This window comes from Myotis myotis, unplaced genomic scaffold, assembly GCF_014108235.1.
Source record: "Myotis myotis isolate mMyoMyo1 unplaced genomic scaffold, mMyoMyo1.p scaffold_m19_p_1, whole genome shotgun sequence".
NCBI lineage: Eukaryota > Metazoa > Chordata > Mammalia > Chiroptera > Vespertilionidae > Myotis > Myotis myotis.
Genome location: NW_023416313.1, coordinates 91,958,436 through 91,975,515, shown reverse-complemented (window position 1 = coordinate 91,975,515; position 17,080 = coordinate 91,958,436). Strand labels below are relative to the sequence as shown.

The 17,080-nt window shown below is 38.2% G+C and overlaps 1 protein-coding gene across 2 annotated transcripts; it reads left to right on the top strand.

The window, feature by feature from the left end:
* Nucleotides 1–83: 83 nt before the first annotated feature.
* Nucleotides 84–8,308, top strand: THNSL1 (threonine synthase like 1). Of its 2 annotated transcripts, XM_036344914.1 has the most exons (4): nucleotides 92–217; nucleotides 2,010–2,134; nucleotides 4,547–4,607; nucleotides 5,960–8,308. In XM_036344914.1, exon 4 carries the CDS (start codon nucleotides 6,012–6,014, stop codon nucleotides 8,241–8,243), a length of 2,232 nt encoding a protein of 743 aa, XP_036200807.1. In that variant the 5' UTR covers nucleotides 92–217; nucleotides 2,010–2,134; nucleotides 4,547–4,607; nucleotides 5,960–6,011; the 3' UTR covers nucleotides 8,244–8,308. The 2 variants fall into 2 exon arrangements, with proteins under 2 accessions (XP_036200799.1, XP_036200807.1); XM_036344906.1 differs by lacking the exon at nucleotides 2,010–2,134 and having other exon boundaries at nucleotides 84–217.
* The last annotated feature ends 8,772 nt before the right edge of the window (nucleotides 8,309–17,080 follow it).

The following is a 17,080-nucleotide window of genomic DNA, read 5'->3' as shown; positions in this document are numbered from 1 at the left end:
GTGGCGCGCGGGAGCGCAAGGCTGCACCGGCGCAGGCGCAGGCGCGGGGGCCGCGGCGTGGGGGCGGTCCTGGCGAGGTCTTGGGCCTGCGCTGTGGTCGGGGGGCCGGGGCCGGAGGTGTGGGGATCGGTCCCCGGTCCCGTAGCGACACTGACTGCTCCTGGACACGCCCTCCCATTTCTTTCTCTTTCCCCGTCTTCTCAGTGTGATTTTCTGGGTGAGTTATGAGAGGAGAAAGAAAGGGAGGCCATAGCCACGGGTCCGCTCCCATCGCATGCCTTTCTCCTCTCGCGCCCGCCCCTTTCCGCTCCTCGCCTGTCATCACCGCTCCTTTCTCGGCGGCCCCGGTGCTCGGCCGGCGGTGCTCGCTGTGCGCCCCGGGCCGCCAGGCCTGCGTCCCCCTGTTGCGCCCCGCCTCTCCCCGGCCTGCGCCTCCCCAGTTCTCTGCTCTTCGCCCGGTCTCCCCCGTGATCGGCCCTCCTCTTGGGTCTTTCCCCACAGTGTGTGGGCTTGTTAATAAACGAGCAGCCTGAACCGGAGGAAGCCTTTCATATGGGCCCTGTAATCCCCCCCCCCCTTTTTTTTTTGGTGTCCTTTTTTGAAAATCGTTTTTGTGAGAAGCGGTTTTTGTCCGTTCTCAACCCATTTGGTCTTCCATAAACCAGCTCATACATGTGTGGCCGCTGGGAGAAACTGGTTTAAAAGCTTTTGCCATCCCAGTCTCTAAAAGACATTTTGGCAGTGGGATGTGGGAAGGAAGACAGCCTGGACCAGCCTGACAGCGGCCACTCTGCCCGAAGAGAACAAGATGCTGGGATGGAGAGCGCGCCAGCTTGGGCCGTCTCCATCTCAATGTTTTTGTTTTTTTGCGTTGCATGCATAAAGAAAAGTTTTGTTCTCTATACATGTTAAGATTGAACGAAGGCCTCACAGTGATAATACCATTAGCCCAATGGATAGTCACTGGCCCAGACTTACAAATTTTCTAATTAGAAGGGACACTTGGGGTGGTTTATGGTAACCAGTTCCTTTAGGGGCCAGGAAGGGCAAAGGAAAGCGCTTCTTCAGTGAGTAAGTACCGACTGGCCTCAGCTAATTCCAACTTTCTGGAGTTCCTGAATACAGTATTTTCACTGTCAGTGTACTTATTGCACCCTTAAAATTACTAAATAGAATTTAAGATCTCCTCACTATAGTATATTTAGTTTACAATCATGATGGAAGTTGTTAAATCATCTGGTAAGGACCTTTTTTTTTCCTTAGATGCTTGATCTGTAATTCTGCTTGCTTTTTAAAAAAATATATTTTATTTATTTTTTACAGAGAGGAAGGGAGAGGGTTAGAGAGTTAGAAACATCAGTGAGAGAGAAACATCGATCAGCTGCCTCCTGCACACCTCCTACTGGGGATGTGCCCGCAACCAAGGTACATGCCCTTGACCAGACTCTAACCTGGGACCTTTCAGTCCGCAGGCCGAAGCTCTAGCCACTGAGCCAAACCAGTTAGGGCTGCTTGCCTTTTTTTTTTTTTTTTTTGAAAGTATGTTTACAAAGAATATATTTTTAATTTCTATATTTCCCTCAAAACGGCAGTACTGTTCAAGGAAATGCCCATGTCCAATATGTCCACAGGAAAGTAGTGTTGGTATACCATCAGAGATCATGCACTTTTTCTCTAAAGGGCTAATTAATCAATATTTAGGCCTTTGCAGGTCAGATGGTTTCTGTTGCAACTACTCAACTCTACCATGGTAGCAGCCAAAGGCAGTACTAAACAAAGGAACAAATGATAGCAAAGTTGTGTTGCGAATTTGGCCTGTGGGTTGTAGTTGGCACAGACCCTTGTTACAAATGGTTTCACATAAAAAGTAGGTGTTTTTTGTTTTTTCCTAAAGATTATTTTAATCTACTTAGATGAATAAAATAGGTGTAGGTGGGAATACGAATATGATAATTGGGAGGAAAATAAACGCTTTATAAAGACAAATATCTTTAAAATATTTTTCCAAGTTATAAAGTGGAAAAGTGGACTGTAAAGTCGAATTAAATACTCAAGACCATTGAGAGGATATCTAGCAGCAAAAGGAAACAACAGGAAATGCTTAGTTGGCTTTGATACTAAGATAAACGCAATGGTGAGTAGGGACCTTGTAAAATCCCTGTGATTACAGCATGGCATTGGATGTGCGCTCCTTTCACCCTCTCCACCTCACACTGTCTATGGAAGTGGGAGCTTGTTGAGAGGATTTTTGTTCAGAAGCAGCAGAGCTTTACCCCCACCCACCATTAGTTTATATCCTAGTGTATTTTCATTTGTTCTTATTACTTGGAAAATAATTCAATGCTATAAAATGCAGTACTTTTAAAGAATTTTTAAAAACCTCAATATCTTTCTTCATAAGATAGTGGACTAGTTTTAGTCATCTGAGAAATTTAAATAGAGATTGCATTAATATAGGATGACAAACAAGTTCATTGAACTGTATAGCCAGTTCTCATCAGGAGATAATTTTTGAAGTACTATGTCTTATTTTATTATGGAGGAGACTATAATAGCAAATATTTTAAATGGGTGAAAAATGTTGAATCCTTTTGACTAAGTAGGATTCTGACAATTTCCCAGAGGAATTGAAAACTAGGTAATTTTATAATGGCCAAGAGATTTGGTCTTTAAATGTTTTTGCTTTCTGACTCCTATGTGATTGACTTTCATTCAATTTCAAATAGTTTTGTCTTTTGGCTAAGGAAAAATGTCCTCTTCGTGACCATTATACTAAAAAACATGCTAACAGAAGTAAATGAAAAAAATGTCTAATAACATGACTTTCAATCATAAAAGAATGATATACAGTTGATCCTCACTTTTCACAGGTACCATATTTGTGGATTCTGGCTAAAATTTATTTATAACCCCAAATTAATACATGCAGCACTTTTGTAGTCATTTTCAGACATGCACACAGTGGTGAAAAATTTGAGTTGTCTGATGTGCATGTTCCATGCTGGAGTCAAACAAGGTGACCCTCTGCCTTCTTGCTTCAGCTCTCATACTGTAGACAAGTGTCCTTTTCATGTTCTATTTAGTGCCACATTTTTCACATTTTTGTGCTTCTCGTTGGTGATTTTGCTGTTTAAAGCCCAGTGCTGAAGTGCTGCCTAATGTTCCCAGGCAACAGTACTATCAGTGCCTTACAGAGAAAATGTGTGTTAGATTAGCTTCATTCAGGCATGAGTTAAGAGGCTGTTGGCTGTGAGTTCATTGGTAATGAATCAACTTAATGTTCAATAAGATGTCTTTAAACAGAAACACATATAAAACAAGGTTATGTATTGATCAGTTGGCAAAAAATGTTATGACCAAAGGCTCACAGGGACCTAATCCTGTATTTCTCAGAAGCAGTGGTTTAATATTCACTAATTCAATATTCCTGGTGACTTTATAGAACACAAATACCATGAATAACAAGAATTGACTGTATGACTTAAGTAAAATTCTATTTCTAGATAAAAGTTACATCCATCTTCTCTTGTCATCTGGATTGCTTGCAATGGATGTTGAAGTCCTAAAATTAGTTTGCGGCTAAATGTTACAAAAGCAAAATTAGTATGTAGCTTAAGAATTCATCTTCTTTATTTTGCTTTAAAAAGATAGTATTTGTTACATGTTCTAACACTTAACCGCAATTTTTTTTCTTTTTTTAAAAATATTTTTTATTGATTTTTTACAGAGAGGAAGGGAGAGAGATAGAGAGTTAGAAACATCGATAAGAGAGAAACATCGATTCAGCTGCCTCCTGCACACTCCATACTAGGATTGTGCCTGCAACCAAGGTACATGCCCTTGACCGGAATCGAACCTGGGACCCTTCAGTCTGCAGGCCGACGCTCTATCCACTGAGCCAAACCGGTTAGGGCTTAACAGCAATTTTTCTAGAGTCAGGGAGATTTTTATGATGAAATAATATTGATACAGAATTAATAAATTGAACGGTCATGATTCTTTTTTCCTTTTCTCTAATCCTCACCTGAGGATATGCCTTTTTTCTGTTGATCTTTAGAGAGAGAGGAGGGAGGGAGAACCATCATTGCCTCTTGTATGCACCCCTTTAGGTATGTGCCTGACTGGTAATTGAACCTACCACCTTTTGGTTTATAGGACAACACTCCAACCAGCAGAGCCACCCAGCCAGGACCGTAATTTTCTAATCTATTTATTTATTTATTTATTTATTTATTTATTTATTTATTTATTTATATACTTTTATTGATTTCAGAGAGGAAGGGAGAGGGAGAGGGAGAGATAGAAACATCATTGATGAGAAAGAACCATTGATTGGCTGCCTTCTACACGCCCCCACTGGGGATCGAGCCTACAACCCCAGCATGTGCCCTTGACCGAAATCAAACTTGGGACCTTCAGTCCACAGGCCAATTATTTTTCTGCACTTTAAATATTTCAATTGGGCATTGTAATAATAGAATAGTCTGCGTGGAATTTTGTGATACTGTATGCAGTTATGATTAACACGAGATTTCTTCCATTATAGACTCTACTTTTTTGCAAAGATTGACTTTGTCTCAGCATCTACAAACTCTTCATCAAGATTGGTACGTGTGTATCATATGTTTACAAGTCACTGGGAGTTAAGCACAGTACATAGTACAAGTTGCAAAGCCAAATAAGGAAATGTATTCCTTCTCTTGACAGTTGCAATTTAACTTGTAAATTAAATTCAGTGTTAGTTTAAAGTGACTTAAATGGTTAATTACAGAACAAAGTTTGAGTAGAATTGATAATCAGAATAGTAAATGATTGAAACTTTTCAGAACGTATTTAAGCCTATCATCTAACATTTAATATGGCTTAGTTGCATTTTGGTTCTACTATAGAATGTGTGAAAAGCCCCACTGTGTAGTGGTCAAATTATCTTCATCAATTTAAATGAATGTTGCAGAGGTTGTTAACTTGCATTTTACATGTGACTAAATTTTTGACTTGTCTGGCATACATTTGTGTTTAATGGTGAGTATATTTCTAAAAACAGGAATTTGACCAGTATCCAAAGCTGCTTTGGATTCCAGAATAATTTTCCCCTCTTGTCATTGATAACATTCTTGAGGTTTTTTTTCTATCACTCTGGAGTCTGGAATTTGAATTAAGTCTCTTCACTGATGATGTTTATGGGACAGAGACCAAAGTGGTGGTCTCATGCAGATAAGGTTATAGATATGTGGCCTTTGACCTTGCTGCTGATCATCACTTTAACTATTTGCAATATTATACCTTTCATTCTAGCTTATTTTAAAAGGTCTTCACTATGAAGAATATGTAAGAAAGATTCTTAATAGTATGCATAGAAAAGGCACATAGAAATAAAATATCATATCTGTGCCCTATAGTTTGGAAAATTATTTAAGCATTTTATAAGCAAATATTTTATTCTGGTTTCCTGTTGTGAATACTGTATCTAAGAAATGTATGAGTAACATAATTGTCTATAAACATGTTCATATAACTAAAGAGAAATTAAATATAAAAATAATAATCTTTTTGTGAATTCTAAGCAACCAGCATTTCAACTTTAAATAACCCTTATTATATGGGTTATAAACCATAAAACAATTTTCATTACAGGAAAAAGAAATACTAATTTGATTTAGTATATTTTTTCAAAAAGCACCTATGATAATGGCATTTTCTGAATAAAGTTTCTGTTGCTTAATTGCTACAAATTATTAAAGTTTGATTATTCAGTGTCTTGAGACTTGAAAAGATTTTTAAAGATGTAATATGCAGTATATGGAAAGTTGGATTCAAATATTTTTTTAAATATCCCATAAATTTGGAAGATTTTCAAATAGTGTATGTACTGTGGACATGGTTATATTCACTCCTGTGAGGATTTTAAGTCTGTTGAAATTAGTAACCAGATGTCCTTTTTTTTTTATGTTTTGAAAAGGATTAAAGCCAGTTTTTAGGTTGGCTTTGGCAAAAAAAAAAGTGAAAAGAGAATGCTCCACTTTAACCGATGTCAACATCTGAAACAAATAACCCAGAAATGTTTTTCTTTTATACATGTTAAAACGGATAAACATGCACAGCTATATCTTTCAAGAACCTTTGCACTTGCAGAATTAAGGAAGTCATGTCACTCAACTCACTCTCTTGTTGGAGACAAAAATATTATCCTGATGGGACTGCCTGGAGCTGGGAAAACAACAGTAGGCAGAATAATAGGGCTGAAACTAGGTTGTTGTGTCATAGATGTGGATGATGATATCCTTGAAAAAACCTGGAATATGAGTGTGTCTGAAAAATTACAGGATGTTGGTAATGAACAATTTTTAGAAGAGGAAGGAAAAGCTGTGTTAAACTTCACTACATCTGGAAGTGTGATTTCCCTTACTGGGTCTAACCCAATGCATGATACTAGCATGTGGCATCTGAAGAAAAATGGAATAATCGTATACCTGGATGTACCTCTAATAGATATAGTTAATCGTCTAAAATTAATGAAAATAGATAGGATTGTAGGTCAGAATTCTGGGACAGCTATGATAGACTTACTTAAATTTAGAAGACAGTATTATAAGAAGTGGTATGATACCCGTGTTTTTTGTGAAAGTGGGGCTTCCCCAGAGGAGGTAGCTGACAAAGTGCTTAATGAAGTTAAAAGATACCAAGATGTGGACTCAGAAACATTCATTTCAACAAGACACAGTTGGCCTAAAGACGGTGAGCAGAAGGTTTCGACAAAATTCTTCAGTGAAGCTGTGATTGAGGGATTGGCTTCTGATGGTGGACTCTTTGTTCCTGAGAAGGAATTTCCAAAATTAGACTGTGGGGAGTGGAAAAGATTAGTAGGAGCAACGTACATAGAAAGAGCACAAATACTGTTGGAAAAGTGTATACATCCTGCTGACATACCTGCTGCCAAATTGGGAAAAATGATTGAAACTGCTTATGGGGAAAACTTTGTCTGCTCAAAAATTGCCCCTGTCAGGCATCTTTCAGGCAACCAGTTCATCCTGGAGTTGTTTTATGGACCAACAGGATCATTTAAAGATTTGTCTTTACAGCTTATGCCTCACCTTTTTGCACACTGTATTCCACCCAGTTGCAATTATATGATACTTGTAGCAACTTCAGGAGACACAGGGAGCGCTGTCTTAAATGGTTTTAGTAACCTTAATAAAAATGACAAGCAAAGAATAGCTGTGGCCACATTTTTCCCTGAGAATGGAATAAGTGATTTTCAAAAAGCACAGATAATTGGCAGTCAGGAAGAAAATGGTTGGGCAATGGGTGTCAAGTCAGATTTTGATTTTTGCCAGACAGCTATAAAAAGAATTTTTAAAGATTCTGATTTTACTGGTTTCCTTACCGTGGAATATGGAACAATCTTAAGTTCAGCTAATTCCATAAACTGGGGCCGATTGCTTCCCCAAGTAGTTTATCATGCTTCTGCATATCTTGATCTTGTTAGCCAAGGCTTTATTTCCTTTGGAAGCCCAGTGGATGTCTGTATCCCCACAGGAAACTTCGGTAACATTTTAGCCGCAGTGTATGCCAAAATGATGGGAATCCCTATTCGAAAATTTATTTGTGCCTCTAATCAGAACCACGTTTTGACTGATTTTATAAAAACAGGACATTATGACCTAAGAGAAAGGAAATTAGCACAAACTTTTTCACCAGCAATAGATATTCTTAAATCTTCAAACCTGGAACGACATTTACACTTGCTGGCTAATAAAGATGGACAATTAATGACAAAATTATTTAATCAATTGGAAGAGCAGCATCACTTTCAGATCGAAAAGAATCTAGTTGAGAAACTTCAGCAGGATTTTGTAGCTGACTGGTGCTCTGAGGGAGAGTGCCTCGCAGCTATTCACTCCACCTACAATAATTCCGGGTATATTTTGGATCCACACACTGCTATTGCAAAAGTGGTTGCAGATAGAATGAAAGACAAAACTTGCCCAGTGATTGTCACATCTACAGCTCATTACTCAAAGTTTGCACCTGCTATCATGCAGGCCTTAAAGATTCAAGAAATCAACCAAACGTCGTCAAGTCAGCTTTATTTATTGAGTTCATACAATGCATTACCTCCACTACATGAGGCTTTATTAGAGAGAACAAAACAGCAAGAGAAGATGGAGTACCAGGTCTGTGCAGCTGATGTGAATGTCCTGAAGAGTCATGTGGAAAAACTAATACAAAATCAATTCATATAAGTTTTCTGAGTAAAATAATTTTTTTTTTGTTAATAACCATGCAATAATAAATCACAAGAATTGATTTGGAGTACAATAGCCTTTTTATTTAGCTATGTCTATATTATTACCTTTTGGAATTTCAATAGCCTAACCTCTAGGACTGAACTTTGTACCTCTACATGCTCCTTGGATCCTTAATCTAAAAGTGACAAAAAGGTAGCATAGTGCACGGACCCATTGTGCTATTGTGCTGTACTCTTTACTCATGAGGGATGCATCAGTTTCCACTTCCCAGCCCCACTTTTAGGTGGACCAAAATGCCTGGTATTTAATTTGGCAATTAAAATATTTAAACACAGTTGTTAATACTAGTAAACACACCATTACTAGTTCTCTTCTGATGAGAAAGATAATTTGCCGCTCAAATGGCTAATTTGTATGGAGGAAGTAGGTTATCTGCTAAGATAGAGCCAGTGTTTTTAACTCAGAATCCGTTTGGGCCACAAATAATTATGTGTATGTGACACCATCCAAATTAGATAAGTGTTCTGTTTTCCGTTCTCCTTTGGATGTTTATAGTTAGAGTGACGTAGTTTGAAAATCAGAACACATGATTTAAATCCAGGATGTAATAATCAACAGAACTACTTCAAAGTGGATTCAGAAATAAAATGACTTACCTATTTCAAGAGAAATTTTTTCCAAAATTCAGTGTATTTGGATAGTTTTATTAGAAGTATGTTTATAGTTATAGGTACCAGTTTCCCTATATTATTTGGAGTCCATTCTTCTATACCTATTGTCTCCCTTTTCAATGAGCATTGTTTTTTTTTTGACAACTAAAACCACACACAATTGATGCACATATTTACTTTTTCTTTCTTTGTAGTAATAATACGTTTTAACCATACATTTGTGAATTTGCTGGATGTTTGATTTCTGAATTAAAGATGGTCACTGAAAGGAACTATTAGTGTAAGGAACTGCTCTCAACCACAAGATGGCATTCCTAACATAATTTGTCTTTGCTGATGAACATTTTACCTCATTTTTTGGTAGAGCTAGCTCCATGAAAAAAACAACATAAAAATTGTAAGAAAAAGTAATAGCTTAATGAGCATGAATAATTTTTTTAAACATGCAAACCAATTATGTGTTAGTCTTGGCTCTCTGTCTGAACTTCTAAAAAAGCAGAGGTTTGTTGGAGCTGGGCAAAGGGGTGTGGAAATTAGGGACATCTGTAATATTGTCAACAATAAAACCAAGTTCTAAAACCAAAAACTGAAACCAGGAGCAGTTATAAGAAAATAATAGAGGTTTCAAAGTTTACTCTTAGTTATTTTATCATTTGCCTTTAAGGCTATTTGTTTCAGTAGATGGCATATTTAGAAAATACATCCAGATGTTCACTATGTGGATGAGAATACGCTTTTTCTGAAAGAGGGTAGGACAGTGTTTAATGAAAGACAATTTCTGCCCTCAGGAACTGTAGTTAAGGAGACAACATAAAAATTAAATCATGTACAACACAAAAGAGTTATTGCAAGACAGTCCATGAGTAAGTGAAACATGAGTGGTATAGTCAACTGTTGTAAGATTTAAGGAAAGGATTACCATGGGATAGAAAAGGTTTCAGAGGACATAGAAGATGTGGTGAGTCTTGAAGGATGGGAAGACTTTCTGGAAGAAAAGGAAGAGGAAATACATTGTAGGCAGAGACAAGGGAAATAGGTAAGGTAAAATGTCCAAGAAAGCATCTGCATTTACCTGTGGTCAGTTTGTTCTCAGATTCTTTCACTTTTTCTCAAAACCAACTTTGATCCTTTCCTCTCAGCTAATGAGCTTACCTCATTCAAGAGGAGGAACAAGCCATCAGATATGAAATACCTTGGTTTCCCATCACCAAATGTATAAATCTGCTCACCTGTTTCTATCCTTTTCTACTCCACTTTGATTGAAATTAGGTAGAGTCACACCTCCTTTCACAGGTTGACCTCTTCAGGTGTGCCTTGGACTCTGTCCTTCAGAATACTTAAGTAACATCAGTTTTAACTTGTTACATCAGTTTTCTCCTTTCCCGTTTTTTCAACTTCTCCTCTCTAATGTAAACTTTTTATGCCATTCAGCTCTCTTTTCCTGTCTTGAAAAGCATAAGAGCAAAACAAAATCTAAACTTTCACATATTTTCCCTATTTTTTATTTATGTCCCAATCAAGGTCAAGCCTCTTCAAAAAGAATTGTCTACATACAGTTCTCTACTTTCTTTACTCCAATTTTCTCCAGAGTATGTACAAAGTATATATTTAAGGATGAATAATACCCATGTAGTTACTGCCTCTCTTTAAGAATAAAACATTACTCATAATTTTGATACCCACTATAGCTCCTCTTTGATACATTCATTTCCCTCCCCAGAGGTACCACTATCCTAGATTTTCTGTTCATCATTCCCTTGTTTGTATTTGTAGTTTTGCACTGCTTAGTTTTGCATCCTTTTAAGTGTTACATAAATGGAGTCATACTATATGTATGCTTCCATCACCTTTTGCTGAAAAACTAAAATTCATCCACCCAGATGAATGAAGCCACAGTTCATGAATTTTTATTACTATATAATATTCTATTGTATGAGTAGCACAATCTATCCATTTAACAGTTAATGGACATTTAGATTGTCTGATTTTTATCTGTTCTTGTATCCAATAGGCATACTGTTTTTTTTTTTTAAATTTGTCTTGAAGGCTAATGAATATGGACTTCCAAACATTTGTCATTCTAATGACATGTAAGAATGGATTTCATAACTTATTATTAAAATAAAAATTTATGGTTTATGAAATGAAAATGATCAATTTTTAGGTTATGGTTATAATTTCTAGCTTTTACTACCTTAAATTATTTTTAAATGTTATAGTGAGTTTGTAAGATTTTTAAGAAGAAATTAGATTTTTAAATTATTAATGAAAATTGTAATATATGTTTCCATCAAAATAAAGTTTTGAAATAGGTAAATTGTTTCATAGCAATTCACTTTCAAAAATAGTTGGAGCAAATACTGTTAAAAGCCATGAAATCCTTTATAAAAATTTTATAATTCAGACTATTTAATGGTAGTGAAAAAGAGCTGTTTTTCATGTGAACCTCAATCCATAGAAACATAAATAATACAGTTTTTGTCTCAATCAAGGAACATGGATAGGACCTACAGAATAACTATTTGTGTGAGCCCCATCTGTGTACTCCACAACCATAAAATTGTTAGTTTTAACTCTTTGAAACTTTGAAAACAAATAGCCTCTTCAAAATCGAAGTTAGAATAAGCTCTCTGATTAAAAAAAAAAACCAATAACACAAAGTCAAGAAAGTTGCCAGTGTCTTGGGAAAGGTACCTGTCAAAAACAAGAAATCAGATTGTATAATGTATAGCAATACTCTGATCAATTAGCAATATTTTGACTGAAGCCCTACATACAAAATTTGAGTTTGTTTCCTAGAGAAGGTTGCATTGCTCAAGTTAGCTATTTTTCTTTTTAAGCTCTCGTTCTGAGTTCTTGTGACTTTCTTCATCTAACTGGCAATAACAATTGTCTAGAGATGTCACTGCACTGAAATTATGCAGATGTGGCATTACTTTTTCAGTTATCATTATAGACTTCAATAAGATGCTTTAGTGGCTATAAAATGCAGAATTACTAATACTGGTTAAATTATGTAAATATTAGGGGAAATTATAATTTTAAATTATATAATTCATAATGAATTGTTTTAAATAATTCCTCATATTTGTTAAGTCCTAAAAGTAGTCAATTTAATACCATCTAATAAATTTAATGGTATCCTTGTGAGAGTATTTGTTTTTTATTTGAGAGAGAAACATTGACTTGTTCCACTTATTTATGCATTCATTGATTGTGTTCTGTATGTGCCCTGACTGGGATAAAACTCATAACTTTGGTGTACCAGGATTATGCTCTAACTAAATGAGCTACCTAGCCAGGGCTTTGTGAGTGTTTTTTTCTTATTACTGATCGTATGAGTTTGACTAATCTAGATACCTCATATTAGTGGAATCATACAGTATTTAACTTTTTGTGACTCTCAGCACAGTGTCCTCAAATTACCATTCATGTTGTACCACATTTTGTTTATGCATTCATCCGTTGATGGTCATTTGGGTTGGCTCTACATTTTGGCTATTGCTATAAACTTAGGTGTACAAATATCTCCTCAGGATCCTGCTTTCAATTCTTTTGAATATATACTCAGAAGTGGAGTTGCTGGATTATATAATTCTCTTTTAACTTTTTTTTTCCATAGCAACTGCACCATTTAATATTCCCATCAATGGAAATTTGTGTTATTTTAAAATTATGTTTTAAAAAAGTTATATATACACCTAGTTTTTAAAATCCAATAGTTTTAAAAAGCTACAATGAGAGAACCAAGATGGCGGTGTAGGGTGTAGACCTGTGCGTGCTGCCTCCCACAACATCATTGAAACTACCAACTATAGGACAAACAACTACCACTCAGAACCATGGGAAAGTTGGCCCAGTGGAAGTTCTACAACTGGAAGGAAAGAAAGAAGCGCAGTGAGACTGAGTAGGAGCTACAGAGTCACGCACCAGGCGGGCTGCAACTGGATGCGCAGTTTTTTGGGTTTTTTTTTTCAATCGGAAGGGATTACAAACTCTTGAATCCACTGGGCTTGTTCGGGGCGGGTCTCTGAGGCCCCAGACCCCACAGGGAGAGGCGGCATGGCCTCGCAGTGGTTGGAAAGCAAGGGAGGCTCTGGCACGCAGCTGCTCGCTGACACTGGGGGATGCGAAGTCCCGGAGTCCCGAAGAGGCGAGGAGCCGCGGAGACACCACCATTGCTATTTGCTCTGCCCTGACGACTCCCTGAGACTGCGCCCTACTCAATTTACATTCCCATCCAAGCTGTGCCAGGGGCACAAGAGGAAACGCCTGTGCTTTTACAAACTCTCGAATCCACTGAGCTGGTTCAGGCGGGATCATGAGGCACCAGACCCTAGGGGGAGAGGCAGCATGGCCTTGCAGCGGTCAAAAAGTGAGGGAGGCTCTGTTGCGCAGCTGCTTGCCGGCACTAGGGGACGCGAAGTCCCAGAGTACCAGAGAGGCGAGGAGCCGCGGAGACGCCATTGCTATTTGCTCCACCCTGGTGACTCCCTGAGACCCCGCCCTACTCAATTTACATCCACATCCTAGCTGTGCCCGTGGCACAAAAAGACCCACCTGCGCTTTTGCAGCATAACCCAACAAATTGCAGACTTCAACTCCTCCCACCCATAAGAGACACACTCAAGAAGCAGATCCAGGAGAACCAAGAAGGCGGCGTAAGGCACAGACCCGTGAATGCTGCCTCCTACAACAACATCGAAACTACCAACTATAGGACAAACAGCTATCATACAGAACCATGGAAAAGCTGGCCCAATGGAAACTCTACAACTGGAAGGAAAGAAAGAAGAGCATTGAGACTGAGTAGGATGTGCAGAGGCACCAAGTACAGAGCCCAACCCAACAAACTGCAGATTTCGACTCCTCGAATCGAAAAGGGACACACTCAAGAAGCAGAATCAGGTTCAGAGGAAGCCGGAGCCAGACCCAGCTGGGCCGGCGACATGGAACCGCTGTACCAGCAAACGCACAAGCACGTCCACCAGATCCAGTCTCACATGGGACGCTGGGAGATGGCAGACAAGCAGTCTGTGCACTTAGTAGAAAACGAAATCCAAGCAAGCATACCAGATATTCAGCCACCAAGAACGCCTGGAGATTTTGTCCAGCAAGGAGCCGCCCAACAAAAGACAGAATGCCAAACTTCATGTTGCCCCAGTGAGGCCGGGATAGCCCAGGTGAGGTCGGGATGGTCCCAGTGAGGTCAAGATGCCCCCGGAGAGGTCGAGATGGCCCCTGTGAGGTCGAAATGGCCCCAGTGAGGCCGAAACGGCCCTGGTGAGGTCAGGACGGCCCCAGTGAGGCTGAAACAGCCACGGTCAGGTCGGGACGGCCCCAGTGAGGTCAGGACAGCCCCAGTGAGGTCGGGACGGCCCTGGTGAGGTCAAGACAGCCCCGGTGAGGTCGGGACAGCCCTGGTGAGGTTGAAACGGCCCCAGTGAGGTCGAGATGGCCCTGGTGAGGCTGAAATGGCCCCGGTGAGGTTGAAATGGCCCCTGTGAGGTTGGGACGGCCCTGGTGAGGTTGAAACAGATAATAAAGACCAATATAAACTGATGAACAAAAATAGATGCAGAGGTAGAGCAGCATTGAACAGACTGTCAAACTATAGTGGGAAGCCTGAGGAGGGTTTGGGGGGGGGGGGGGGGTTTAAGAGATCAACCGAAGGACTTATATGCATGCATATAAGAATAATGCAATAGACACAAGACACTGGGGGGGGGGGGGGTAAGGGAAGCCGGGGGAATGTCAAGGGGGGGGGGGAAGGAGACATATGTAATACTCTTTGTAATACTTTAAGAAATAAAAATTATTTTTTAAAAAAAGCTACAATGAATCAGTGATCCCCTGTATTTATCTTTCTCATACCCACTTCCCAGAGTATCCTTCTCATACCCACTTTCAAATCAGCTGTTTGCTCTGGGATTTTTTCTTATTTCTTGATAACATGCTTAACTGCTAATCTGAATTTTAGCTTTAGCTATTATCTGTTTACATTCTTGTATAAAAGATATTTCTCCTACTTCCACTGTCCTGCCCCACTAACCATTCATTTCCTTACCATAGCCTCTAAATATGAATATATTATCATTTTGGGTTAGATCAGTATTAGTGTTTGCATTATTACAACTATATTATTCACAGCTAAATTATATTATGTATTATAATTTTTGATTTTGTTTTATTTTTGGAGTTTATAATTATATTTATTTCATTTGCTTAGCTTCTTAAAGATACCCTTTTGGAGCCATCTGTTTTCCTATTCCAAAGCAAATTGGTTGATCTCTAGAGCTGTTACACAACTATTAACCATGGATCTCTATCTCTGCTGGGGTTCTTGATCTGGCATCTAGAAGAGTTCTGGAATCTGGAGAAAGCTGTGCGTAGATTAAATAGTCCAGAGACGAAATATAATTTTGAAAGGCATTTGGGGGTCAGAGGAGCCTAGTTTAAAGGAAACTAAGATCTCCTTGTCTCAGGACCCCATGCTTTTTTACTAACAATTTGTCCTGAGGCAAGGCAGAGATATACACTTCAAAGGGTCAGGATTTCGTATACAGAGTCCATTGTCAGATCTGGGGAGAATTAGCCTACGGCTGTTCAGGTGTTTGGCCAGTAGGAGGCAATAACATGTAGATTAAGATGCCCTGAGCTGTCTGGCAGCCAAGCAATCATCCCTTTTCAGGTTTGGGAAATGCCTTCAGCCATTCCCAACAGGTGACAACATATGTGACTCAGCCCTTGTTGAGTCCCCAAGTTCCATCAACCTTTTGATGAAACTCTTGTAATTATGACATGCTGGAATTGGCTTCTGGCATATCTCCTTTCTGTTCACATTGTCTTTTCATTTTTGTCCTTGTTAGATCCAATTTCTTACTCTTTCTTAGTTTATTTACTAATTTTGGTAGAATCTATCCTCCAGTAGTTCTGAGATAATATGCATGGGATTGTTATTATTTGAGAAATTGCTTGTCTACAAATATATTCCATTTCAAACAAGATTGATAGTTTTTCTAGGTATAGAATTATGGGTTAGAAGTCATTTTTCCCTCTTGGGATTTTGAAGCTATTGTTTCACTATATTTTAGGTTCTATTTTTGTTTTTGATAAGTTTACTGTTATTTGATTCTTAATTTTAAAAATACAACCTTTTAAAAGAAGCTTTTAGGATATTCTCTTTATGGTCTAACATTTCATGACAGTGTTTGGGTCTTTTTGCTTGTTTATTTTGCTATTGGAGCTCTGGTAAGCCTTTTCAATCTGGAAATTCACATCCTTCAGTTCTGATAATTTAAAAATATATTATTTTCTAACTTTTTTATTCCTTCCACACTGTTTCTGTTCTTTTTCCCTCAAACTCCTATTTTGGGGATGTTGGAAATCCTGAAGTCATCTTATGTGGTATGGAAGATTGATCATAAAGATAATGGCCAATAACCCCTCCAAACACTATTCACATTCTGAGCCTCACATTAACAGGTGAGCTCTATTATCTTTCTCATGGAATCTGGTTTGGTCTTATGAGTTGCTTTTCCAATAGAAAGTGGCAGAGGTGATGTTTGAGACATCACGGCCCAGGCTATAAGAGGATTGGACACTTCCTCTTTATTCTTTTTCTTCTGTAAATAAGCTTAGAGTAGAGTACTCAATAGTGAGAGGTGATGTGGAGAGAGGCCTGGAGAATGAGAGGGCATCTTGGACTACAGAGCCTCAAGCAGTTTTAAGTCAGAATGTACTTATGTGACTGACTGCCCTAAGCAAAAGAGGAAATACCTATATGCTGAGCCCAGTCAACCAACACATTTATGAAAAATAATAAATTGTTTTAATTCATTGTTTGGGGTGATTTGTTATGAAATAGTAAATAACTGATACATCCTCTAATTCTCTAATACCTTCTTTCCCATTTCCCACTTCTTTTCTATTATTTAAATTTATCCATACATTCTTTATAGGAGGATTCCACTTTCTGGGTTTTATTTCTCTTTTAACTCTTCTATTGAAAGTTTAATTTACATTATCATGTTTTTAATATTCAACAGCTCTTTTTTCTCTGGAAAATTTTAATAGCTTTCTAGTCTTATTTCAAGGATGTAAACATCTTTTATATTTTTAAGAAATTTAATTACGTTTAAAAGTTCTTTTGAAATTTGT